At 62.3% G+C, this 25,804-nt stretch overlaps 1 protein-coding gene across 1 annotated transcript in view; it reads left to right on the top strand.

Annotated features, from left to right (window-relative positions):
- Positions 1-22,227, top strand: part of LOC142486477 (calumenin-like) — a 40,156-nt gene extending 17,929 nt beyond the window's left edge. Inside the window, 7 exon segments of the mRNA XM_075585065.1 lie at positions 5,032-5,052; positions 5,054-5,108; positions 5,111-5,158; positions 5,160-5,199; positions 15,430-15,596; positions 18,534-18,594; positions 21,804-22,227. Coding sequence (XP_075441180.1) covers positions 5,032-5,052; positions 5,054-5,108; positions 5,111-5,158; positions 5,160-5,199; positions 15,430-15,596; positions 18,534-18,594; positions 21,804-22,201 — 790 coding nt within the window. The 3' untranslated portion in view covers positions 22,202-22,227.
- The last annotated feature ends 3,577 nt before the right edge of the window (positions 22,228-25,804 follow it).

Here is a 25,804-nt window from a genome sequence, read left to right as displayed (position 1 = left end):
GGAGCTGGTTTCCCTTCTAACGCCCCCCACCTCCTCTCTCTCCCCTCTCCTCTTCCAGTGGGGAGCTGGTTTCCCTTCTAATGCCCCCCACCTCCTCTCTCTCCCCTCTCTCCTCTTCCTGTGAGGAGCTGGTTTCCCTTCTAACGCCCCCCACCTCCTCTCTCTCCCCTCTCCTCTTCCTGTGGGGAGCTGGTTTCCCTTCTAACGCCCCCACCTCCTCTCTCCCCTCTCTCTCCCCACCTCCCCTCTCTCCTCTCTCTCCCCTCTCCTCTTCCTGTGGGGAGCTGGTTTCCCTTCTAATGCCCCCCACCTCCTCTCTCTCCCCTCTCCTCTTCATGTGGGGAGCTGGTTTCCCTTCTAATGCCCCCCACCTCCTCTCTCTCCCCTCTCTCCTCTTCCTGTGGGGAGCTGGTTTCCCTTCTAATGCCCCCCACCTCCTCTCTCTCCCCTCTCTCCTCTTCCTGTGGGGAGCTGGTTTCCCTTCTAATGCCCCCCACCTCCTCTCTCTCCCCTCTCCTCTTCCTGTGGGGAGCTGGTTTCCCTTCTAATGCCCCCCACCTCCTCTCTCTCCCCTCTCCTCTTCATGTGGGGAGCTGGTTTCCCTTCTAATGCCCCCCACCTCCTCTCTCTCCCCTCTCTCCTCTTCCTGTGGGGAGCTGGTTTCCCTTCTAATGCCCCCCACCTCCTCTCTCTCCCCTCTCTCCTCTTCCTGTGGGGAGCTGGTTTCCCTTCTAACGCCCCCCCCCCCCCCTCCTCTCTCCCCTCCTCTCTCTCCTCTCTCCTCTTCCTGTGGGGAGCTGGTTTCCCTTCTAACGCCCCCCACCTCCTCTCTCTCCCCTCTCCTCTTCCTGTGGGGAGCTGGTTTCCCTTCTAACGCCCCCCACCTCCTCTCTCCCCTCTCTCCTCTTCCTGTGGGGAGCTGGTTTCCCTTCTACTGCCCCCCACCTCCTCTCTCCCCTCTCCTCTTCCTGTGGGGAGCTGGCTTCCCTTCTAACGCCCCCCACCTCCTCTCTCCCCTCTCTCCTCTTCCTGTGGGGAGCTGGTTTCTCTTCTAACGACCCCCACCTCCTCTCTCTCCCCTCTCCTCTTCCCGTGGGGAGCTAGTTTCCCTTCTAACGCCCCCCACCTCCTCTCTCTCCCCTCTCTCCTCTTCCTGTGGGGAGCTGGTTTCCCTTCTAATGCCCCCCACCTCCTCTCTCCCCTCTCTCCCCTCCCCCCCTCTCCTCTTCCTGTGGGGAGCTGGTTTCCCTTCTAACGCCCCCCACCTCCCCTCTCTCCCCTCTCCTCTTCCTGTGGGGAGCTGGTTTCCCTTCTAACGCTCCCACCTCCTCTCTCCCCTCTCTCTCCCCACCTCCCCTCTCTCCTCTCTCTCCCCTCTCCTCTTCCTGTGGGGAGCTGGTTTCCCTTCTAACGCCCCCTACCTCCTCTCTCCCCTCTCTCCTCTTCCTGTGGGGAGCTGGTTTCCCTTCTAATGCCCCCCACCTCCTCTCTCTCCCCTCTCTCCTCTTCCTGTGGGGAGTTGTTTTCCCTTCTAAAGCCCCCACCTCCTTTCTCCCCCCTCTCCTCTTCCTGTGGGGAGCTGGTTTCCCTTCTAATGCCCCCCACCTACTCTCTCCCCTCTCTCCTCTCCCTCCCCTCTCCTCTTCTTGTGGGGAGCTGGTTTCCCTTCTAATGCCCCCCACCTCCTCTCTCCCCTCTCTCCTCTCTCCCCTCTCTCCTCTTCCTGTGGGGAGCTGTTTTCCTTTCTAACGCCCCCCACCCCTCTCTCTCCCCCTCCTCTTCCTGTGGGGAGCTGGTTTCCCTTCTAAACGCCCCCCACCTCCTCTCTCCCCCCTCTCCTCTTCCTGTGGGGAGCTGGTTTCCCTTCTAATGCCCCCACCTCCTCTCTCTCCCCTCTCTCCTCTTCCTGTGGGGAGCTGTTTCCTTTCTAACGCCCCCCCACCTCCTCTCTCTCCCCTCTCCTCTTCCTGTGGGGAGCTGGTTTCCTTCTAAAGCCCCCACCTCCTCTCTCCCCTCTCTCTCCCACCTCCCCTCTCTCCTTTCTCTCCCCTCTCTCCTCTTCCTGTGGGGAGCTGGTTTCCCTTCTAACGCCCCCCACCTCTCCTCTCTCTGCCTCTCTCTCCCCTCTCTCCCCTCTCTCCTCTTCCTGTGGGGAGCTGGTTTCCCTTCTAACACCCCCCACCTCCTCCCTCCCCTCTCTCTCCCCACCTCCCCTCTCTCCTCTCTCTCCCCTCTCTCCTCTTCCTGTGGGGAGCTGGTTTCCCTTCTAACGCCCACCACCTCTCCTCTCTCTCCCCTCTCTCCTCTTCCTGTGGGAGCTGGTTTCCCTTCTAACGCCCCCCACCTCCTCTCTCCCCTCTCTCTCCCCACCTCTCCTCTCTCTCCCCTCTCTCCTCTTCCTGTGGGGAGCTGGTTTCCCTTCTAATGCCCCCCACCTCCTCTCTCCCCTCTCTCCTCTTCCTGTGGGAGCTGGTTTCCCTTCTAACGCCCCCCCCACCTCCTCTCTCCCCCCTCTCCTCTTCCTGTGGGGAGCTGGTTTCCCTTCTAACGCCCCCACCTCCTCTCTCCCCTCTCTCTCCCCACCTCCCCTCTCTCCTCTCTCTCCCCTCTCTCCTCTCCTGTGGGGAGCTGGTTTCCTTCTAACGCCCCCCCCCACCTCCTCTCTCCCCCCTCTCCTCTTCCTGTGGGGAGCTGGTTTCCCTTCTAATGCCCCCCACCTCCTCTCTCCCCTCTCTCCTCTTCCTGTGGGGAGCTGGTTTCCCTTCTAACGCCCCCACCTCCTCTCTCCCCTCCCCCCCTCTCCTCTTCCTGTGGGGAGCTGGTTTCCCTTCTAACGCCCCCCACCTCCCCTCTCTCCCCTCTCCTCTTCCTGTGGGGAGCTGTTTTCCCTTCTAACGCCTCCCACCTCCTCTCTCCCCTCTCTCCTCTTCCTGTGGGGAGCTGGTTTCCCTTCTAACGCCCCCACCTCCTCTCTCCCTCTCTCTCCCCACCTCCCCTCTCTCCTCTCTCTCCCCTCTCCTCTTCCTGTGGGGAGCTGGTTTCCCTTCTAACGCCCCCTACCTCCTCTCTCCCCTCTCTCCTCTTCTGTGGGGAGCTAGTTTCCCTTCTAATGCCCCCCACCTCCTCTCTCTCCCCTCTCTCCTCTTCCTGTGGGGAGTTGTTTTCCCTTCTAATGCCCCCACCTCCTTTCTCCCCCTCTCCTCTTCCTGTGGGGAGCTGGTTTCCCTTCTAATGCCCCCCACCTACTCTCTCCCCTCTCTCCTCTCCCTCCCCTCTCCTCTTCTTGTGGGGAGCTGGTTTCCCTTCTAATGCCCCCCACCTCCTCTCTCCCCTCTCTCCTCTCTCCCCCCTCTCCTCTTCCTGTGGGGAGCTGGTTTCCCTTCTAACGCTCCCCCACCTCCTCTCTCTCCCCTCTCTCCTCTTCCTGTGGGGAGCTGTTTTCCTTTCTAAGCCCCCCACCTCCTCTCTCTCCCCTCTCCTCTTCCTGTGGGGAGCTGGTTTCCCTTCTAACGCCCCCCACCTCCTCTCTCCCCCCTCTCCTCTTCCTGTGGGGAGCTGGTTTCCCTTCTATGCCCCCCACCTCCTCTCTCTCCCCTCTCTCCTCTTCCTGTGGGGAGCTGGTTTCCTTTCTAACGCCCCCACCTCCTCTCTCTCCCCTCTCCTCTTCCTGTGGGGAGCTGGTTTCCCTTCTAACGCCCCCCACCTCCTCTCTCCCCTCTCTCTCCGACCTCCCCTCTCTCCTCTCTCTCCCCTCTCCCCTCTTCCTGTGGGGAGCTGGTTTCCCTTCTAACACCCCCCACCTCCTCCCTCCCCTCTCTCTCCCGACCTCGACCTCTCTCCTCTCTCTCCCCTCTCTCCTCTTCCTGTGGGGAGCTGGTTTCCCTTCTAACGCTCCCCCACCTCCTCTCTCTCCCCTCTCTCCTCTTCCTGTGGGGAGCTGTTTTCCTTCTAACGCACCCCCCACCCTCCTCTCTCTCCCCTCTCCTCTTCCTGTGGGGAGCTGGTTTCCCTTCTAACGCCCCCCACCTCCTCTCTCCCCCCTCTCCTCTCCTGTGGGAGCTGGTTCCCTCTATGCCCCCCACTCTCCTCTCTCTCCCCTCTCTCCTCTTCCTGTGGGGAGCTGGTTTCCTTTCTAACGCCCCCCACCTCCTCTCTCTCCTCCCTCTCCTCTTCCTGTGGGGAGCTGGTTTCCCTTCTAACGCCCCCCACCTCCTCTCTCCCCTCTCTCTCCCCACCTCCCCTCTCTCCTCTCTCTCCCCTCTCTCCTCTTCCTGTGGGAGCTGGTTTCCCTTCTAACACCCCCCACCTCCTCCCTCCCCTCTCTCTCCCCACCTTCCCTCTCTCCCTCTCTCCCCACCTCCCCTCTCTCCTCTCTCTCCCCTCTCTCCTCTTCCTGTGGGGAGCTGGTTTCCCTTCTAACGCCCACCACCTCTCCTCTCTCTCCCCCTCTCCCCTCTCTCCTCTTCCTGTGGGAGCTGGTTTCCCTTCTAACGCCCCCCACCTCCTCTCTCCCTCTCTCTCCCCACCTCCCTCTCTCCTCTCTCTCCCCTCTCTCCTCTTCCTGTGGGGAGCTGGTTTCCCTTCTAACGCCCCCCACCTCCTCTCTCCCCCCTCTCCTCTTCCTGTGGGGAGCTGGTTTCCCTTCTAACGCCCCCCACCTCCTCTCCCTCTCTCTCCCACCTCCCCTCGATCTCTCTCTCCCTCTCTCCTCTTCCTGTGGGGAGCTGGTTTCCCTTCTAACGCCCCCCCCCCCACCTCCTCTCTCCCCTCTCCTCTTCCAGGTGGGGAGCTGGTTTCCCTTCTAACGCCCCCCACCTCCTCTCTCCCCTCTCCTCTCCTGAGGATTGTGGGGAGCTGGTTCCCCTACCCCCCCTCCTCTAACTCGCCCCCCACCTCCTCTCTCCCCCTCTCTGGGCACTGCGTCTCCAGAGGTGTGGGGTAGGATAGTTTCCCTTCTGAAGAAGCCCCCCACCTCCTCACTCCCCTCTCTGCTGGTGCCAACTGCCGTCCCTACCCCAAAGATGTGGGTAGGATAGATGCAGACAAGGACGGCTGAGCTGAGAGACTGGATAAAATCCGCCCAGAACCGCTGGATTTATGAGGATGTGGGGAGCGCCAGTGGAAGGGTCACGACCTCAATGGGGACGACCTGGTGTCCCTGGGAGGAATATAAAAACGCCACCTACGGATATATCAGTGGTAGGTGCCGTGCTCCCCGGCGCTGCCCTCAACGCTGCCATTTTGTCTTTGTAGAATGATTGTAGGTAAGATAGACCTGGATAAGGATGGGTTTGTGACGGAGGGGGAGCTGATCGCGTGGATCAAAAAGGCCAGAAGAAGTATGTGTACGACAACGTGGAGCAGCAGTGGCAGGAGTTTGACAGGACCGGGATGGCGTCCTGTCGTGGGACGAGTACAGAAATGTCACCTATGGCACTTACCTGGGTAAGGGGAGGGAGGACACGTGAGCAGGAGGGTACAGTGCCTGGGTAAGGGGAGGGAGGACACGTGGGCAGGAGGGTACAGTGCCTGGGTAAGGGGAGGGAGGACACGTGGGCAGGAGGGTACAGTGCCTGGGTAAGGGGAGGGAGGGCACGTGGGCAGGAGGGTACAGTGCCTGGGTAAGGGGAGGGAGGGCACGTGGGCAGGAGGGTACAGTGCCTGGGTAAGGTGAGGGAGGGCACGTGGGCAGGAGGGTACAGTGACTGGGTAAGGGGAGGGAGGGCACGTGGGCAGGAGGGTACAGTGCCTGGGTAAGGGGAGGGAGGGCACGTGGGCAGGAGGGTACAGTGCCTGGGTAAGGGGAGGGAGGGCACGTGGGCAGGAGGGTACAGTGCCTGGGTAAGGGGAGGGAGGGCACGTGGGCAGGAGGGTACAGTGCCTGGGTAAGGGGAGGGAGGGCACGTGGGCAGGAGGGTACAGTGCCTGTGTGAGGGGAGGGATGACACGTGGGCAGGAGGGTACAGTGCCTGGGTGAGGGGAGGGAGGGCACGTGGGCAGGAGGGTACAGTGCCTGGGTGAGGGGAGGGAGGGCACGTGGGCAGGAGGGTACAGTGCCTGGGTAAGGGGAGGGAGGAAACGTGGGCAGGAGGGTACAGTGCCTGGGTAAGGGGAGGGAGGACACGTGGGCAGGAGGGTACAGTGCCTGGGTAAGGGGAGGGAGGGCACGTGGGCAGGAGGGGTACAGTGCCTGGGTAAGGGGAGGGAGGAAACGTGGGCAGGAGGGTACAGTGCCTGGGTAAGGGGAGGGAGGACATGTGGGCAGGAGGGTACAGTGCCTGGGTAAGGGGAGGGAGGGCACGTGGGCAGGAGGGTACAGTGCCTGGGTAAGGGGAGGGAGGGCAAGTGGGCAGGAGGGTACAGTTAGAGGGGGTACCCGGGCGCTATCTCTGTAGAGCTAGGTCAGATAAGCTGAAATATAAAAAAGCGGAGTATGATACTGCCTGAGTGTGATTTTCAAGTGATGTCCTCCTGTGACTCGGAACCCCAGCAGGATCTATCCAGGACCCTTGTAAGCAATGAATACAGAAAGGATGGGGGAGCACAGTTGTGGAAAACAGGCAGTGTAATGGGTCTAGTAATATAAAAATAGAGCGGTTATACCCTGAGCGAACGTAATAGCTGAGGAGGGTAAGGGGAGGGAGGGCACGTGGGCAGGAGGGTACAGTGCCTGGGTAAGGGGAAGGAGGGCACGTGGGCAGGAGGGTACAGTGCCTGGGTAAGGGGAGGGAGGACACGTGGGCAGGAGGGTACAGTGCCTGGGTAAGGGGAGGGAGGGCACGTGGGCAGGAGGGTACAGTGCCTTCGCTGACAGGGGTTTGGGATTCAGTAATAGTACTTAAAGCTGCAGATCAATACTTGCATCAATACAATCTGCGCACTGACAGGTGATTAGCTAAGCTGCAGATCAATACAATCTGCACACTGACAGGTGATTAGCTAGGCTGCAGATCAATACGTGCATCAATACAATCTGCGCACTGACAGGTGATTAGCTAGGCTGCAGATCAATACAATCTGCACACTAACAGGTGATTAGCTAGGCTGCAGATCAATACGTGCATCAATACAATCTGCTCACTGACAGGTGATTAGCTAGGCTGCAGATCAATACAATCTGCACACTAACAGGTGATTAGCTAAGCTGCAGATCAATACAATCTGCGCACTGACAGATGATTAGCTAAGATGCAGATCAATACAATCTGCACACTGACAGATGATTAGCTAAGATGCAGATCAATACGTGCATCAATACAATCTGCTCACTGACAGGTGATTAGCTAGGCTGCAGATCAATACGTGCATCAATACAATCTGCGCACTGACAGGTGATTAGCTAGGCTGCAGATCAATACAATCTGCACACTGTCAGGTGATTAGCTAAGCTGCAGATCAATACAATCTGCGCACTGACAGGTGATTAGCTAGGCTGCAGATCAATACAATCTGCGCACTGACAGGTGATTAGCTAGGCTGCAGATCAATACAATCTGCTCACTGACAGGTGATTAGCTAAGATGCAGATCAATACGTGCATCAATACAATCTGCTTACTGACAGGTGATTAGCTAGGCTGCAGATCAATACAATCTGCGCACTGACAGGTGATTAGCGGAGCTGCAGATCAATACAATCTGCGCACTGACAGGTGATTAGCTAGGCTGCAGATCAATACAATCTGCGCACTGACAGGTGATTAGCGGAGCTGCAGATCAATACAATCTGCGCACTGACAGGTGATTAGCGGAGCTGCAGATCAATACAATCTGCGCACTGACAGGTGATTAGCGGAGCTGCAGATCAATACAATCTGCGCACTGACAGGTGATTAGCGGAGCTGCAGATCAATACAATCTGCGCACTGACAGGTGATTAGCGGAGCTGCAGATCAATACAATCTGCGCACTGACAGGTGATTAGCGGAGCTGCAGATCAATACAATCTGCGCACTGACAGGTGATTAGCGGAGCTGCAGATCAATACAATCTGCGCACTGACAGGTGATTAGCGGAGCTGCAGATCAATACAATCTGCGCACTGACAGGTGATTAGCGGAGCTGCAGATCGATCCGTTCTCCTGTAATTGATCGCTTTGCTCTGGGATATTTAATTCAGTTATTGCTGCAAACCAGTGCCCACGGTGCAACGTTCTGTGTGGAAGATCATGTGACCTGGCAGGCACTAGGTACAATTGGTGCACTGCTAGAGAGAGGGCGGGGCTCAAGAGCCAGAGCCTGTCTCAGAAGAGGAAGGGGGTGTGACTTTGCTACAGGTATTTTTTCATATTACAGAACTGAATTGTTAAAACCCCGCACACGTAGGACATTGCTTGAAGTGGCGCTTTAATACCAGTAGTATGAAGTACTCGGAATGACGCCCGGCGCTCTCTGTGGGAGGGGTGTTGGGTCGGAGAGAGCACCCCGCTCCTCTGCCTGATCCTTTTATAATGTGAGATGTTTTTATTTGTTATAAAACGCCTCCCGCTGTTGTCCCGCAGGCTCGGACATGTTTCACGTTTCTTATGACAGGCGACGACTTGGCAAATACGTATGAGCGGCTTGTATTAAAGAAGTATGGGGCAGTGTACAGCAAAGCGCAGTACAAACCCTCAGACTGGGGCACCACGGGCAGGGCTCGGGTCTGTGTATATATATAAAATATGTCTTGGTGTGATGGGGTTATGTAAAACATTTGCTGGGGGGGTTATAGAAGACAGTTTGCGGGGGTGAGGGGGGTTATAGAAGGCAGTTTGGGGGGGTTATAGAAGGCAGTTTGCGGGAGGTGAGTGGGGTTATAGAAGACAGTTTGCGGGGGGTGAGGGGGGTTATAGAAGACAGTTTGCGGGTGGTGAGGGGGGTTATAGAAGGCAGTTTGCGGGTGGTGAGGGGGGTTATAGAAGGCAGTTTGGGGGGGTGAGGGGGGTTATAGAAGGCAGTTTGGGGGGGGGTGAGGGGGGTTATAGAAGGCAGTTTGCGGGAGGTGAGGGGTTATAGAAGGCAGTTTGGGGGGGGTTATAGAAGACAGTTTGGGGGGGTGAGGGGGGTTATAGAAGACAGTTTGCGGGTGGTGAGGGGGGTTATAGAAGGCAGTTTGGGGGGGGTTATAGAAGGCAGTTTGTGGGGGGGGGGTTATAGAAGACAGTTGGCGGGGGGTGAGGGGGGTTATAGAAGCAGTTCCTTGGGGGGGGGTGGGGTGGGGGTGTTATAGAGGGCAGTTCCTGGGGGGGGAAGGGGTTATAGAGGGCAGTTCCTGGGGGGGAAGGGGTTATAGAGGGCAGTTCCTGGGGGGGAGGGGTTATAGAGGGCAGTTCCTGGGGGGGGAAGGGGTTAGAGGGCAGTTCCTGGGGGGAAGGGGTTAGAGGGCAGTTCCTGGGGGGAAGGGGTTAGAGGGCAGTTCCTGGGGAGGGGTTATAGAGGGCAGTTCCTGGGGGGGAAGGGGTTAGAGGGCAGTTCCTGGGGGGGAAGGGGTTATAGAGGGCAGTTCCTGGGGGGGAAGGGGTTATAGAGGGCAGTTCCTGGGGGGGAGGGGTTATAGAGGGCAGTTCCTGGGGGGGGAAGGGGTTAGAGGGCAGTTCCTGGGGGGGAAGGGGTTAGAGGGCAGTTCCTGGGGGGGGGAAGGGGTTAGAGGGCAGTTCCTGTGGAGGGGTTATAGAGGGCAGTTCCTGGGGGGGAAGGGGTTAGAGGGAAGTTCCTGGGGGGAAGGGGTTAGAGGGCAGTTCCTGGGGAGGGGTTATAGAGGGCAGTTCCTGGGGGGGAAGGGGTTAGAGGGCAGTTCCTGGGGGGAAGGGGTTAGAGGGCAGTTCCTGGGGAGGGGTTATAGAGGGCAGTTCCTGGGGAGGAGCGGTAATAGTGGGCAGTTCCTGGGGGGGAAGGGATTAGAGGGCAGTTCCTGGGGGGAAGGGGTTAGAGGGCAGTTCCTGGGGGGAAGGGGTTAGATGGCAGTTCCTGGGGTGGAAGGGGTTAGAGGGCAGTTCCTTGGGGGGAGGGGTTATAGAGGGCAGTTCCTGGGGGGGGAGGGGTTATAGAGGGCAGTTCCTTGGGGGGGAGGGATTAAAGGGCAGTTCCTGGGGGGGAGGGGTTATAGAGGGCAGTTCCTGGGGGGGAAGGAGTTAGAGGGCAGTTCCTGGGGGGAAGGGGTTAGAGGGCAGTTATTGGGGAGGAGTTATAGAGGGCTGTTCCTGGGGGGGAAGTGTTATAGGGGGCAGTCCCTGGGGGGGGAAGCGTTACAGGGGGCAGTTCCTGGGAGGGGGAAGCGTTATAGGGGGCAGTTCCTGGGAGGGGGGAAGCGTTATAGGGGGCAGTTCCTGGGAGGGGGGAGGGATTACAGGGGGCAGTTCCTGGGGGGGAGGGGTTACAGAGGGCAGTTCCTGGGGGGAAGGGGTTACAGAGGGCAGTTCTGGGTGGGGGGAGGGGTTACAGGGGGCAGTTCTGGGGGGGAGGGGTTACAGGGGGCAGTTCCTGGGGGGGAAGGGTTACAGGGGGCAGTTCCTTGGGGGAGGGGTGTGGCAAAAATGGGGGTAATCAGCGCATTAATAAAGGCAGTGGGCTCGGCTGGTTACCCGTATTTCGTATTGGGGATGAAGGGGTTAATATTATATGCTGTTCCCCTGTACCATTGTCCCCTATATGCATTGTTGTCCACTTTTTGCAGCCTAGTCACTACCTGCAGTGCTGAATAACAGGAGCCGTTCCATTAAGACTGCTACAGTAATTTAGGAACGGAGTGAGCCAGCACCCTGATTTTTGGTGTGCAGCCTCAGTGTAACCCTCCAAGCACACACATCTTAAAAATATAACTTTGTCATAAGGGATACATATATTTTTGATGAAGTGCCTTTCTGTTGTAGTTTTAAAATGTACCGGCAGGATGCTATTTTTTTCTGCCTGCCTTTGTAATGCATTAAGGAACAAATGTTATGCATAGATGAAAGACTCCAGATTCTTAAAGTGTCACTTAATCAGGATGTTTCTGAGTAATAGATCCTGTTACTCATCCTAGATATTTCACACCTTGAGACCAAACTCCAGACATTGCGTCCCCAGAAATGAGTGGCCCCTTTTTTCTTAGCAGTGCTACCAAGCTGCTTACTGCATGCTCAAAGTTACCTGGGCTGGCTGTAGGATTTGCCCATGTGACCTGGCAGGTTCTGATAGGAGGAAGATAATTCCTTGCCAATGGGTTGAGGCTAATGTAACACTTCACAGGCCCTTGTCCTTAAAAAGGCCTGTACCCCTCATTCCTGTGTTGTTGCTGTTGCTGTTGTTACCTGATTTCTTCAAGCGGATAAGATCTAAGTACAGCGGCTACGATTCCAGAACGCAAGGGGTTAAAAACATCGTAACAAGGAAACTTGCCCTGCTTCAGGATTTCATTAGCCCCGGGATCCAGACCGAACCCCCAAGAACCAGAAAAGACTTTGCACATTCACAGAAGGATTGGACTGGCTATTTATTTGGCAATTTGCAAAAGGACTACATTTTAAAAGACAATCTTCTGGTGCTTTGCACCTTTCTGGACATTATCCTCTGTTCCTCTACCTGTAAGTGCAATTATTACGTTTATTCTGCAGTTGTCGTGTGTTTGCCTATCAAGGGAATAAATCTCAGTTTATTTTGCTCAACTTGTTCTGCTCAATCAGGATCCACGAAATATAAATGTGTTATTAGATGCGTCTCCCGTGACAAGCGTTTAAAACCATCCCACCGCTGCCACCAGTTTTAAAGTTTTTAAGTGACACTTTAAGAATCTGGAGTCTTTCATCTATGCATAACATTTGTTCCTTAATGCATTACAAAGGCAGGCAGAAAAAAATAGCATCCTGCCGGTACATTTTAAAACTGCAACAGAAAGGCACTTCATCTTAAATATATGTTTCCCTTATGACAAAGTTATATTTTTAAGATGTGTGTGCTTGGGGGGTTACACTGAGGCTGCACACCAAAAATCAGGGTGCTGGCTCACTCCATTCCTAAATTAGCAGTCTTAATGGAACGGCTCCTGTTATTCAGCACCGCAGGTAGGGACTAGCCTGCACAAAGTGGACAACAATGCATATAGGGGACAAGGGGTTATAGAGGGCAGTTCCTGGGGGGAGGGGATATAGAGGGCAGTTCCTGGGGGAGTGGCTATAGAGGGCAGTTCCTGGGGGGAGGGGTTACAGGGGCAGTTCCTGGGGGGAGGGGTTACAAGGGGCAGTTCCTGTGGGGAGGGTTTATAGAGGGCTGTTCGTGGCACACAAGGTCCCGTGTGGGTTTTTTTGAACATTGAATCTTTTCCGTGGTAAACGACTTTGAGGGTTTCCCCGTCTTTATCTGGTGATCAGACTGTGGCCTCCGGGGGTGCCGGGGCTTTTGGTGATCAGACTGTGGCCTCTGGGGGTGTCGGGGCTTTTGGTGATCAGACTGTGGCCTCCGGGGGTGCCGGGGCTTTGTTTCCTGCATTGTTTGTGTAGTAATTGTGCAGCGTTCAGTAGTCGCGCACACACAAGGAGCCGCGTTCAGTAGTCGCGCACACACAAGGAGCCGCGCTCAGTAGTCGCGCACACACAAGGAGCCGCGCTCAGTAGTCACGCACACACAAGGAGCCGCGTTCAGTAGTCGCGCGCACACAAGGAGCCGCGTTCAGTAGTCGCGCGCACACAAGGAGCCGCGTTCAGTAGTCGCGCACACACAAGGAGCCGCGTTCAGTAGTCGCGCACACACAAGGAGCCGCGTTCAGTAGTCGCGCACACACAAGGAGCCGCGTTCAGTAGTCGCGCACACACAAGGAGCCGCGTTCAGTAGTCGCGCGCACACAAGGAGCCGCGTTCAGTAGTCGCGCGCACACAAGGAGCCGCGTTCAGTAGTCGCGCACACACAAGGAGCCGCGTTCAGTAGTCGCGCACACACAAGGAGCCGCGTTCAGTAGTCGCGCACACACAAGGAGCCGCGTTCAGTAGTCGCGCGCACACAAGGAGCCGCGTTCAGTAGTCGCGCGCACACAAGGAGCCGCGTTCAGTAGTCGCGCGCACACAAGGAGCCGCGTTCAGTAGTCGCGCGCACACAAGGAGCCGCGTTCAGTAGTCGCGCGCACACAAGGAGCCGCGTTCAGTTGTCGCGCACACACAAGGAGCCGCGTTCAGTAGTCGCGCGCACACAAGGAGCCGCGTTCAGTAGTCGCGCGCACACAAGGAGCCGCGTTCAGTAGTCGCGCGCACACAAGGAGCCGCGTTCAGTAGTCGCACACACACATGGAGCCGCGTTCAGTAGTCGCGCACACACAAGGAGCCGCGTTCAGTAGTCGCGCGCACACAAGGAGCCGCGTTCAGTAGTCGCGCACACACAAGGAGCCGCGTTCAGTAGTCGCGCACACAAGGAGCCGCGTTCAGTAGTCGCGCACACACAAGGAGCCGCGTTCAGTAGTCGCGCACACACAAGGAGCCGCGTTCAGTAGTCGCGCACACACAAGGAGCCGCGTTCAGTAGTCGCGCACACAAGGAGCCGCGTTCAGTAGTCGCGCGCACACAAGGAGCCGCGTTCAGTAGTCGCGCACACACAAGGAGCCGCGTTCAGTAGTCGCGCACACACAAGGAGCCGCGTTCAGTAGTCGTGCACACACAAGGAGCCGCGTTCAGTAGTCGCGCACACACAAGGAGCCACGTTCAGTAGTCGCGCGCACACAAGGAGCCGCGTTCAGTAGTCGCGCGCACACAAGGAGCCGCGTTCAGTAGTCGCGCGCACACAAGGAGCCGCGTTCAGTAGTCGCGCGCACACAAGGAGCCGCGTTCAGTAGTCGCGCGCACACAAGGAGCCGCGTTCAGTAGTCGCACACACAAGGAGCCGCGTTCAGTAGTCGCGCACACACACGGAGCCGCGTTCAGTAGTCGCGCACACACAAGGAGCCGCGTTCAGTAGTCGCGCGCACACAAGGAGCCGCGTTCAGTAGTCGCGCGCACACAAGGAGCCGCGTTCAGTAGTCGCGCACACACAAGGAGCCGCGTTCAGTAGTCGCACACACAAGGAGCCGCGTTCAGTAGTCGCGCGCACACAAGGAGCCGCAGGCCGCGGCCGCGGAGGAAGGGGAAAGCGTCTCATTTAGCAGGATCTATAGAAGGATGGCTGTTACATGACCCGGATTCAATCTCTGAGCAGGGAGGTTACACACAGGTGTGTGTGTGTGTGTGTGTGTGTGTGTGTATACACATATAGACAATGCTCGCTCTGTCCTGCTCCGTGGGACTGCTCCGTGGGACTGCTCCGTGACTCCTTACTCAAAAAGCCACGTTTAGTGGACACGACATTAACGAGTTCTCAGTATGCTGTTTTTGGGATCGCATCCTGTAATTAGCCCCGTTTCCTCCTGTAATTAGCCCCGTTTCCTCCTGTAATTAGCCCCGTTTCCTCCTGTAATTAGCCCCGTTTCCTCCTGTAATTAGCCCCGTTTCCTCCTGTAATTAGCCCCGTTTCCTCCTGTAATTAGCCCCGTTTCCTCCTGTAATTAGCCCCGTTTCCTCCTGTAATTAGCCCCGTTTCCTCCTGTAATTACCCACGTTTCCTCCTGTAATTAGCCCCGTTTCCTCCTGTAATTAGCCCCGTTTCCTCCTGTAATTAGCCCCGTTTCCTCCTGTAATTAGCCCCGTTTCCTCCTGTAATTAGCTCCGTTTCCTCCTGTAATTACCCCCGTTTCCTCCTGTAATTAGCCCCGTTTCCTCCTGTAATTAGCCCCGTTTCCTCCTGTAATTAGCACCGTTTCCTCCTGTAATTAGCACCGTTTCCTCCTGTAATTAGCACCGTTTCCTCCTGTAATTACCCCCGTTTCCTCCTGTAATTAGCCCCGTTTCCTCCTGTAATTACCCCCGTTTCCTCCTGTAATTAGCCCCGTTTCCTCCTGTAATTACCCCCGTTTCCTCCTGTAATTAGCACCGTTTCCTCCTGTAATTAGCACCGTATCCTCCTGTAATTAGCCCCGTTTCCTCCTGTAATTAGCACCGTTTCCTCCTGTAATTAGCTCCGTTTCCTCCTGTAATTATCCCCGTTTCCTCCTGTAATTAGCCCCGTTTCCTCCTGTAATTAGCACCGTATCCTCCTGTAATTAGCCCCGTTTCCTCCTGTAATTAGCCCCTTTTCCTCCTGTAATTAGCCCCGTTTCCTCTTGTAATTAGCCCCGTTTCCTCCTGTAATTAGCCCCGTTTCCTCCTGTAATTAGCCCCGTTTCCTCCTGTAATTAGCCCCGTTTCCTCCTGTAATTAGCCCCGTTTCCTCCTGTAATTAGCCGCGTTTCCTCCTGTAATTAGCCCCGTTTCCTCCTGTAATTAGCCCCGTTTCCTCCTGTAATTATCCCCGTTTCCTCTTGTAATTAGCCCCGTTTCCTCCTGTAATTAGCCCCGTTTCCTCCTGTAATTAGCCCCGTTTCCTCCTGTAATTAGCGATCGTTATCATTCTGTCTCAGATGATCCGGATCCCGATAACAGTTTTAACTACAAGCAGATGATGGTGAGAGATGAGCGGCGCTTTAAAATGGCCGACAGAGACGGGGACCTCATCACCACGAAGGAGGAATTCACGGCATTCCTGCACCCCGAGGAGTACGATTACATGAAGGAAATTGTGGTACTGGTGAGTCTCACACGCGTGTGCGGTCTGTGTCACGGTCACCCTGGCGTGGGAGGGGCAGACTCCGTGCTATGTGTCACTGTCACCCTGGCGTGGGAGGGGCAGACTCCGTGCTGTGTCACTGTCACCCTGGCGTGGGAGGGGCAGACTCCGTGCTGTGTCACTGTCACCCTGGCGTGGGAGGGGCAGACTCCGTGCTGTGTCATTGTCACCCTGGCGTGGGAGGGGCAGACTCCGTGCTATGTGTCACTGTCACCCTGGCGTGGGAGGGGCAGACTCCGTGCTGTGTCACTGTCACCCTGGCGTGGGAGGGGCAGACTCCGTGCTGTGTCACTGTCACCCTGGCGTGGGAGGGGCAGACTCTGTGCTGTGTCACTGTCACCCTGGCGTGGGAGGGGCAGACTCCGTGCTGTGTCACTGTCACCCTGGCGTGGGAGGGGCAGGCTCCGTGCTGTGTCACTGTCACCCTGGCGTGGGAGGGGCAGGCTCCGTGCTGTGTCACTGTCATCCTGGCGTGGGAGGCGCAGACTCTGTGCTGTGTCACTGTCATCCTGGCGTGGGAGGGGCAGGCTCCGTGCTGTGTCACTGTCACCCTGGCGTGGGAGGGGCAGACTCCGTGCTGTGTCACTGTCACCCTGGCGTGGGAGGGGCAGACTCCGTGCTGTGTCACTGTCACCCTGGTGTGGGAGGGGCAGACTCCGTGCTGTGTCACTGTCACCCTGGCGTGGGAGGGGCAGACTCCGTGCTGTGTCACTGTCACCCTGGCGTGGGAGGGGCAGACTCCGTGCTGTGTCACTGTCACCCTGGCGTGGGAGGGGCAGACTCTGTGCTGTGTCACTGTCACCCTGGCGTGGGAGGGGCAGACTCCGTGCTGTGTCACTGCCACCCTGGCGTGGGAGGGGCAGACACTGTGCTGTGTCACTGTCACCCTGGCGTGGGAGGGGCAGACTCCGTGCTGTGTCACTGTCACCCTGGTGTGGGAGGGGCAGACTCTGTGCTGTGTCACTGTCACCCTGGTGTGGGAGGGGCAGACTCTGTGCTGTGTCACTGTCACCCTGGTGTGGGAAGGGCAGACTCCGTGCTGTGTCACTGTCACCCTGGCGTGGGAGGGGCAGACTCCGTGCTGTGTCACTGTCACCCTGGCGTGGGAGGGGCAGACTCTGTGCTGTGTCACTGTCACCCTGGTGTGGGAAGGGCAGACTCCGTGCTGTGTCACTGTCACCCTGGCGTGGGAGGGGCAGACTCCGTGCTGTGTCACTGTCACCCTGGCGTGGGAGGGGCAGACTCTGTGCTGTGTCACTGTCACCCTGGCGTGGGAGGGGCAGGCTCCGTGCTGTGTCACTGTCACCCTGGCGTGGGAGGGGCAGACTCCGTGCTGTGTCACTGTCACCCTGGTGTGGGAGGGGCAGACTCCGTGCTGTGTCACTGTCACCCTGGCGTGGGAGGGGCAGACTCCGTGCTGTGTTACTGTCACCCTGGCGTGGGAGGGGCAGACTCCGTGCTGTGTCACTGTCACCCTGGCGTGGGAGGGGCAGACTCTGTGCTGTGTCACTGTCACCCTGGCGTGGGAGGGGCAGACTCCGTGCTGTGTCACTGCCACCCTGGCGTGGGAGGGGCAGACACTGTGCTGTGTCACTGTCACCCTGGCGTGGGAGGGGCAGACTCCGTGCTGTCACTGCCACCCTGGTGTGGGAGGGGCAGACTCCGTGCTGTGTCACTGCCACCCTGGTGTGGGAGGGGCAGACTCCGTGCTGTGTCACTGTCACCCTGGCGTGGGAGGGGCAGACTCTGTGCTGTGTCACTGTCACCCTGGCGTGGGAGGGGCAGACTCTGTGCTGTGTCACTGTCACCCTGGTGTGGGAGGGGCAGACTCCGTGCTGTGTCACTGTCACCCTGGTGTGGGAGGGGCAGACTCCGTGCTGTGTCACTGTCACCCTGGCGTGGGAGGGGCAGACTCTGTGCTGTGTCACTGTCACCCTGGTGTGGGAGGGGCAGACTCCGTGCTGTGTCACTGTCACCCTGGCGTGGGAGGGGCAGACTCCGTGCTGTGTCACTGTCACCCTGGTGTGGGAGGGGCAGACTCTGTGCTGTGTCACTGTCACCCTGGTGTGGGAGGGGCAGACTCTGTGCTGTGTCACTGTCACCCTGGTGTGGGAGGGGCAGACTCCGTGCTGTGTCACTGTCACCCTGGCGTGGGAGGGGCAGACTCTGTGCTGTGTCACTGTCACCCTGGTGTGGGAGGGGCAGACTCCGTGCTGTGTCACTGTCACCCTGGCGTGGGAGGGGCAGACTCCGTGCGATGTGTCACTGTCACCCTGGCGTGGGAGGGCAGACTCCGTGCTGTGTCACGGTCACCCTGGCGTGGGAGGGGCAGACTCCGTGCTATGTGTCACTGTCACCCTGGCGTGGGAGGGGCAGACTCCGTGCGATGTGTCACTGTCACCCTGGCGTGGGAGGGGCAGACTCCGTGCGATGTGTCACTGTCACCCTGGCGTGGGAGGGGCAGACTCCGTGCTATGTGTCACTGTCACCCTGGCGTGGGAGGGGCAGACTCCGTGCGATGTGTCACTGTCACCCTGGCGTGGGAGGGCAGACTCCGTGCTGTGTCACGGTCACCCTGGTGTGGGAGGGGCAGACTCTGTGCTGTGTCACTGTCACCCTGGTGTAGGAGGGGCAGACTCCGTGCTGTGTCACTGTCACCCTGGCGTGGGAGGGGCAGACTCCGTGCGATGTGTCACTGTCACCCTGGTGTGGGAGGGGCAGACTCCGTGCGATGTGTCCCCTCTGTGTCACTGTCACTCCCATAAAGGGAGAGGAACGAGGGGTGTTGCCAGCAAGATAAGCTTCCACATCTCCGGATATCTGATCGCCCCGTACCCCGGTGTCGCCGTTATTTAGCGCTCGGCTTGTTCTCACCGCGCTGGTTCTGTCCCTCTGCAGGAAACCATGGAAGATATTGATAAAAATGGAGATGGAGTGATAGACCTGGAGGAGTACATAGGTGAGCGGGAGCGTGCGTCCCGGGGCGGGGAGGCTGGGAGCGTGCGGGGCGGGGAGGCTGGGAGCGTGCGTCCCGGGGCGGGGAGGCTGGGAGCGTGCGGGGCGGGGAGGCTGGGAGCGTGCGGGGCGGGGAGGCTGGGAGCGTGCGTCCCGGGGCGGGGAGGCTGGGAGTGCGCGTCCCGGGGCGGGGGGGCTGGGAGCGTGCGTCCCGGGGCGGGGGGGCTGGGAGCGTGCGTCCCGGGGCGGGGGGGCTGGGAGCGTGCGTCCCGGGGCGGGGGGGCTGGGAGCGTGCGTCCCGGGGCGGGGGGGCTGGGAGCGTGCGTCCCGGGGCGGGGAGGCTGGGAGCGTGCGTCCCGGGGCAGGGAGGCTGGGAGCGCGCGTCCCGGGGCGGGGAGGCTGGGAGCGTGCGTCCCGGGGCGGGGAGGCTGGGAGCGTGCGTCCCGGGGCGGGGAGGCTGGGAGCGCGCGTCCCGGGGCGGGGGGGCTGGGAGCGTGCGTCCCGGGGCGGGGGGGCTGGGAGCGTGCGTCCCGGGGCGGGGAGGCTGGGAGCGCGCGTCCCGGGGCGGGGAGGCTGGGAGCGTGCGTCCCGGGGCGGGGAGGCTGGGAGCGCGCGTCCCGGGGCGGGGAGGCTGGGAGCGTTCGTCCCGGGGCGGGGAGGCTGGGAGCGTGCGTCCCGGGGCGGGGAGGCTGGGAGCGTGCGTCCCGGGGCGGGGAGGCTGGGAGCGTGCGTCCCGGGGCGGGGAGGCTGGGAGCGTGCGTCCCGGGGCGGGGAGGCTGGGAGCGTGCGTCCCGGGGCGGGGAGGCTGGGAGCGTGCGTCCCGGGGCGGGGGGGCTGGGAGCGTGCGTCCCGGGGCGGGGGGGCTGGGAGCGTGCGTCCCGGGGCGGGGAGGCTGGGAGCGTGCGTCCCGGGGCGGGGAGGCTGGGAGCGCGCGTCCCGGGGCGGGGAGGCTGGGAGCGCGCGTCCCGGGGCGGGGGGGCTGGGAGCGTGCGTCCCGGGGCGGGGGGGCTGGGAGCGTGCGGGGCGGGGGGCTGGGAGCGTGCGTCCCGGGGCGGGGGGGCTGGGAGCGTGCGTCCCGGGGCGGGGAGGCTGGGAGCGTGCGTCCCGGGGCGGGGAGGCTGGGAGCGTGCGTCCCGGGGCGGGGGGGCTGGGAGCGTGCGTCCCGGGGCGGGGAGGCTGGGAGCGTGCGTCCCGGGGCGGGGAGGCTGGGAGCGCGCGTCCCGGGGCGGGGAGGCTGGGAGCGTGCGTCCCGGGGCGGGGAGGCTGGGAGCGTGCGTCCCGGGGCGGGGAGGCTGGGAGCGTGCGTCCCGGGGCGGGGAGGCTGGGAGCGCGCGTCCCGGGGCGGGGAGGCTGGGAGCGTGCGTCCCGGGGCGGGGAGGCTGGGAGCGTGCGTCCCGAGGCTGGAAGCGTGCGTCCCGGGGCGGGGAGGCTGGGAGCGTGCGGGGCGGGGAGGCTGGGAGCGTGCGTCCCGAGGCTGGGAGCGCGCGTCCCAGGGCGGGGAGGCTGGGAGCGTGCGTCCCGGGGCGGGGAGGCTGGGAGCGTGCGTCCCGGGGCGGGGAGGCTGGGAGCGTGGGGCGGGCGGGGAGGCTGAAAGCGTGCGTCCCGGGGTGGGGAGGCTGGGAGCGTGCGTCCCGGGGCGGGGAGGCTGGGAGCGTGCGTCCCGGGGCGGGGAGGCTGGGAGCGTGCGGGGCGGGGAGGCTGGGAGCGTGCGTCCCGGGGCGGGGAGGCTGGGAGCGCGCGTCCCGGGGTGGGGAGGCTGGGAGCGTTCGTCCCAGGGCGGGGAGGCTGGGAGCGTGCGTCCCGGGGCGGGGAGGCTGGGAGCGTGGGTGGGGGGGCGGGGGAGGCTGGGAGCGTGCGGGGCGGGGAGGCTGGGAGCGTGCGTCCCGGGGCGGGGAGGCTGGGAGCGTGCGTCCCGGGGCGGGGAGGCTGGGAGCGTGCGTCCCAGGGCGGGGAGGCTGGGAGCGTGCGTCCCGGGGCGGGGAGGCTGGGAGCGTGCGTCCCGGGGCGGGGAGGCTGGGAGCGCGCGTCCCGGGGCGGGGAGGCTGGGAGCGTGCGTCCCGGGGCGGGGAGGCTGGGAGCGTGGGGCGGGCGGGGAGGCTGGGAGCGCGCGTCCCGGGGCGGGGAGGCTGGGAGCGTGCGTCCCGGGGCGGGGAGGCTGGGAGCGTGGGGCGGGCGGGGAGGCTGGGAGCGCGCGTCCCGGGGCGGGGAGGCTGGGAGCGTGCGTCCCGGGGCGGGGAGGCTGGGAGCGTGGGGCGGGCGGGGAGGCTGGGAGCGTGCGTCCCGGGGTGGGGAGGCTGGGAGCGTGGGGCGGGCGGGGAGGCTGGGAGCGTGCGTCCCAGGGCGGGGAGGCTGGGAGCGTGCGTCCCAGGGCGGGGAGGCTGGGAGCGTGCGTCCCGGGGCGGGGAGGCTGGGAGCGTGGGGCGGGCGGGGAGGCTGAAAGCGTGCGTCCCGGGGTGGGGAGGCTGGGAGCGTGCGTCCCGGGGCGGGGAGGCTGGGAGCGCGCGTCCCGGGGCGGGGAGGCTGGGAGCGTGGGTGGGGGGGCGGGGGAGGCTGGGAGCGCGCGTCCCGGGGCGGGGAGGCTGGGAGCGTGGGGCGGGGCGGGGAGGCTGAAAGCGTGCGTCCCGGGGTGGGGAGGCTGGGAGCGTGCGTCCCGGGGTGGGGAGGCTGGGAGCGCGCGTCCCGGGGCGGGGAGGCTGGGAGCGTGCGTCCCGGGGTGGGGAGGCTGGGAGCGCGCGTCCCGGGGCGGGGAGGCTGGGAGCGTGCGTCCCGGGGCGGGGAGGCTGGGAGCGTGCGTCCCGGGGCGGGGAGGCTGGGAGCGTGCGTCCCGGGGCGGGGAGGCTGGGAGCGTGCGTCCCGGGGCGGGGAGGCTGGGAGCGTGGGTGGGGGGCGGGGGAGGCTGGGAGCGCGCGTCCCGGGGCGGGGAGGCTGGGAGCGTGCGTCCCGGGGCGGGGGGGCTGGGAGCGTGCGTCCCGGGGCGGGGAGGCTGGGAGCGTGGGTGGGGGGCGGGGGAGGCTGGGAGCGCGCGTCCGGGGCGGGAGGCTGGGAGCGTGCGTCCCGGGGCGGGGGGGCTGGGAGCGCGCGTCCCGGGGCGGGACCAGTCTTGCACCAGTCACTGAGAGCGGGACTTTGATTTGACCCCAGCGCCGAGCTACATTCTGCCAAACTCCAAACCGCACATTGGCGCCGCTGCTGACTAAATAACGCGACCCGCAGGTGACATGTACAACCACGACGGGGACGCCGATGAGCCGGAGTGGGTGAAGACGGAGCGCGAGCAGTTTGTGGAGTTCAGAGATAAGAACCGCGACGGCAAAATGGACAAGGAGGAGACCAAGGACTGGATCCTGCCGTCCGACTACGATCACGCCGAGGCCGAGGCTCGCCATCTTGTGTACGAGTCCGACGAGAACAAGGTAATCCCCCAAAATACATCTCCCATGGAGACCGGAGGCGCGCTCCTAGATGTGTCGGATTGCGATATTATTTCCCCCCTTGTGTCTGTTGTTGGCGGCACCCAATTTACTAACAATAAGGCACCTTACCCTTCACTCCAGCGCCTCCCGGCTCAGCCCGGCGGAGTGATTATTGCGACTTGGTGCTTTTCCATATGAGGAGTTATTACATTCTTGGACTGTAAATCTTCATCTGATTTTAAAGTGAACGAGCTCAGTGTTTCTGAGGGGTTTCTGCCGTCCCAACCACCGCCCGCCGTCCCAACCACCGCCCGCCGTCCCAACCACCGCCCGCCGTCCCAACCACCGCCCGCCGTCCCAACCACCGCCCGCCGTCCCAACCACCGCCCGCCGTCCCCAACCACCGCCCGCCGTCCCAACCACCGCCCGCCGTCCCAGCCACCGCCCGCCGTCCCAGCCACCGCCCGCCTTCCCAGCCACCGCCCGCCGTCCCAACCACCGCCCGCCGTCCCAACCACCGCCCGCCGTCCCAACCACCGCCCGCCGTCCCAACCACCGCCCGCCGTCCCAACCACCGCCCGCCGTCCCAACCACCGCCCGCCGTCCCAGCCACCGCCCGCCGTCCCAGCCACCGCCCGCCGTCCCAGCCACCGCCCGCCGTCCCAGCCACCGCCCGCCGTCCCAGCCACCGCCCGCCGTCCCAGCCACCGCCCGCCGTCCCAGCCACCGCCCGCCGTCCCAGCCACCGCCCGCCGTCCCAGCCACCGCCCGCCGTCCCAACCACCGCCCGCCGTCCCAACCACCGCCCGCCGTCCCAACCACCGCCCGCCGTCCCAACCACCGCCCCGCCGTCCCAACCACCGCCCGCCGTCCCAACCACCGCCCGCCGTCCCAACCACCGCCCGCCGTCCCAACCACCGCCCGCCGTCCCAACCACCGCCCGCCGTCCCAACCACCGCCCGCCGTCCCAACCACCCGCCCGCCGTCCCAACCACCGCCCGCCGTTCCAACCACCGCCCGCCGTCCTAACCACCGTCCGCCGTCCCAACCACCGTGCTCAACTTTATCACTGCACTCTCGTTCCTATTACAAGTGGGGAACCTCCCCCCACCCCATCCTCTCTCCCCCCACCCCATCCACTCTCCCCCACCCCATCCTCTCTCCCCCACCCCATCCTCTCTCCCCCACCCCATCCTCTCTCCCCCCATCCTCTCTCCCCCATCCCATCCTCTCTCCCCCATCCCATCCCTCTCCCCCCATCCCACCCTCTCCCCCATCCCATCCTCTCTCCCCCATCCCAACCTCTCTCCCCCATCCCATCCTCTCTCCCCCATCCCATCCTCTCTCCCCCATCCCATCCTCTCTCCCCCACCCCACCTCTCTCCCCCATCCCATCCTCTCTCCCCCATCCCCATCCTCTCTCCCCCATCCCATCCTCTCTCCCCCATCCCATCCTCACTCCCCCATCCCATCCTCTCTCCCCCATCCCATCCTCTCTCCCCATCCCATCCTCTCTCCCCCATCCCATCCACTCTCCCCCACCCATCCTCTCTCCCCCCACCCCATCCTCTCACCCCCACCCCATTCTCTCTCCCCCACCCATCCTCTCTCCCTCCACCCCATCCTCTCTCCCCCATCCCATTCTCTCTCCCCCACCACATCCTCTCTCCCCCACCACATCCTCTCTCCCCCACCACATCCTCTCTCCCCCACCACATCCTCTCTCCCCCACCACATCCTCTCTCCCCCACCCCATCCTCTCTCCCCCACCCCATCCTCTCTCCCCCACCCCATCCTCTCTCCCCCACCCCATCCTCTCTCCCCCACCCCCATCCTCTCTCCCCCACCCCATCCTCTCTCCCCCACCCCATCCTCTCTCCCCCCACCCCATCCTCTCCCCCACCCCATCCTCTCCTCCACCCCATCCTCTCTCCCCCCACCCCATCCTCTCTCCCCCCCACCCCATCCTCTCTCCCCCCACCCCATCCTCTCTCCCCCATCCCATCCTCTCTCCCCCATCCCATCCTCTCCCCCCCATCCCATCCTCTCTCCTCCACCCCATCCTCTCTCCCCCACCCCATCCTCTCTCCCCCACCCCATCCTCTATCCCCCACCCCCATCCTCTATCCCCCACCCCCATCCTCTCTCCCCCCACCCCATCCTCTCTCCCCCACCCCATCCTCTATCCCCCACCCCATCCTCTCTCCCCCACCCCATCCTCTCTCCCCCACCCCATCCTCTCTCCCCCACCCCATCCTCTCTCCCCCCCACCCCATCCTCTCTCCCCCCACCCCATCCTCTCTCCCCCCACCCCATCCTCTCTCCCCCACCCCATCCTCTCTCCCCCATCCCATCCTCTCTCCCCCATCCTCTCTCCCCCATCCCATCCTCTCCCCCACCCCATCCTCTCTCCCCCACCCCATCCTCTCTCCCCCACCCCATCCTCTCTCCCCCACCCCATCCTCTCTCCCCCACCCCATCCTCTCCCCCACCCCATCCTCTCCCCCACCCCATCCTCTCTCCCCCACCCCATCCTCTCTCCCCCATCCTCTCTCCCCCACCCCATCCTCTCTCCCCCCACCCCATCCTCTCTCCCCCACCCCATCCTCTCTCCCCCACCCCCATCCTCTCTCCCCCACCCCATCCTCTCTCCCCCACCCCATCCTCTCTCCCCCACCCCATCCTCTCTCCCCCACCCCATCCTCTCCCCCCACCCCATCCTCTCCTCCACCCCATCCTCTCTCCCCCACCCCATCCTCTCTCCCCCACCCCATCCTCTCTCCCCCACCCCATCCTCTCTCCCCCACCCCATCCTCTCTCCCCCATCCCATCCTCTCTCCCCCCATCTCCCCCATCCCCTCTCTCCCCCCATCCCATCCTCTCTCCCCCACCCCATCCTCTCTCCCCCACCCCATCCTCTCTCCCCCACCCCATCCTCTATCCCCCACCCCATCCTCTATCCCCCACCCCATCCTCTATCCCCCACCCCATCCTCTATCCCCCACCCCCATCCTCTCTCCCCCACCCCCATCCTCTCTCCCCCACCCCATCCTCTCTCCCCCACCCCATCCTCTCTCCCCCACCCCATCCTCTATCCCCCCACCCCATCCTCTCTCCCCCACCCCATCCTCTCATCCCCCCACCCCATCCTCTCTCCCCCACCCCATCCTCTCTCCCCCACCCCATCCTCTCTCCCCACCACCCCCATCCTCTCTCCCCCACCCCATCCTCTCTCCCCCACCCCATCCTCTCTCCCCCACCCCATCCTCTCTCCCCCACCCCATCCTCTCTCCCCCCACCCCATCCTCTCTCCCCCCACCCCATCCTCTCTCCCCACCCATCCTCTCTCCCCCATCCTCTCTCCCCCATCCTCTCTCCCCCATCCCATCCTCTCTCCCCCACCCCATCCTCTCTCCCCCACCCCATCCTCTCTCCCCCACCCCATCCTCTCTCCCCCACCCCATCCTCTCTCCCCCACCCCATCCTCTCTCCCACCCCCACCCCATCCTCTCTCCCCCACCCCATCCTCTCTCCCCCATCCTCTCTCCCCCATCCTCTCTCCCCCATCCTCTCTCCCCCATCCCATCCTCTCTCCCCCATCCCATCCTCTCTCCCCCATCCCATCCTCTCTCCCCCATCCCATCCTCTCTCCCCCACCCCATCCTCCCTCTCACCCCATCCTCTCTCCCCCACCCCATCCTCTCTTCCCACCCCATCCTCTCTTCCCACCACATCCTCTCTCCCCCATCCTCTCTCCCCCACCCATCCTCTCTCCCCCATCCTCTCTCCCATCCTCTCTCA

This window comes from Ascaphus truei, unplaced genomic scaffold, assembly GCF_040206685.1.
Source record: "Ascaphus truei isolate aAscTru1 unplaced genomic scaffold, aAscTru1.hap1 HAP1_SCAFFOLD_894, whole genome shotgun sequence".
NCBI classification, from domain to species: Eukaryota; Metazoa; Chordata; class Amphibia; order Anura; family Ascaphidae; genus Ascaphus; species Ascaphus truei.
Note: the sequence above shows the minus strand (reverse complement) of the source record. Positions and strands in the feature narration are given on the sequence as shown.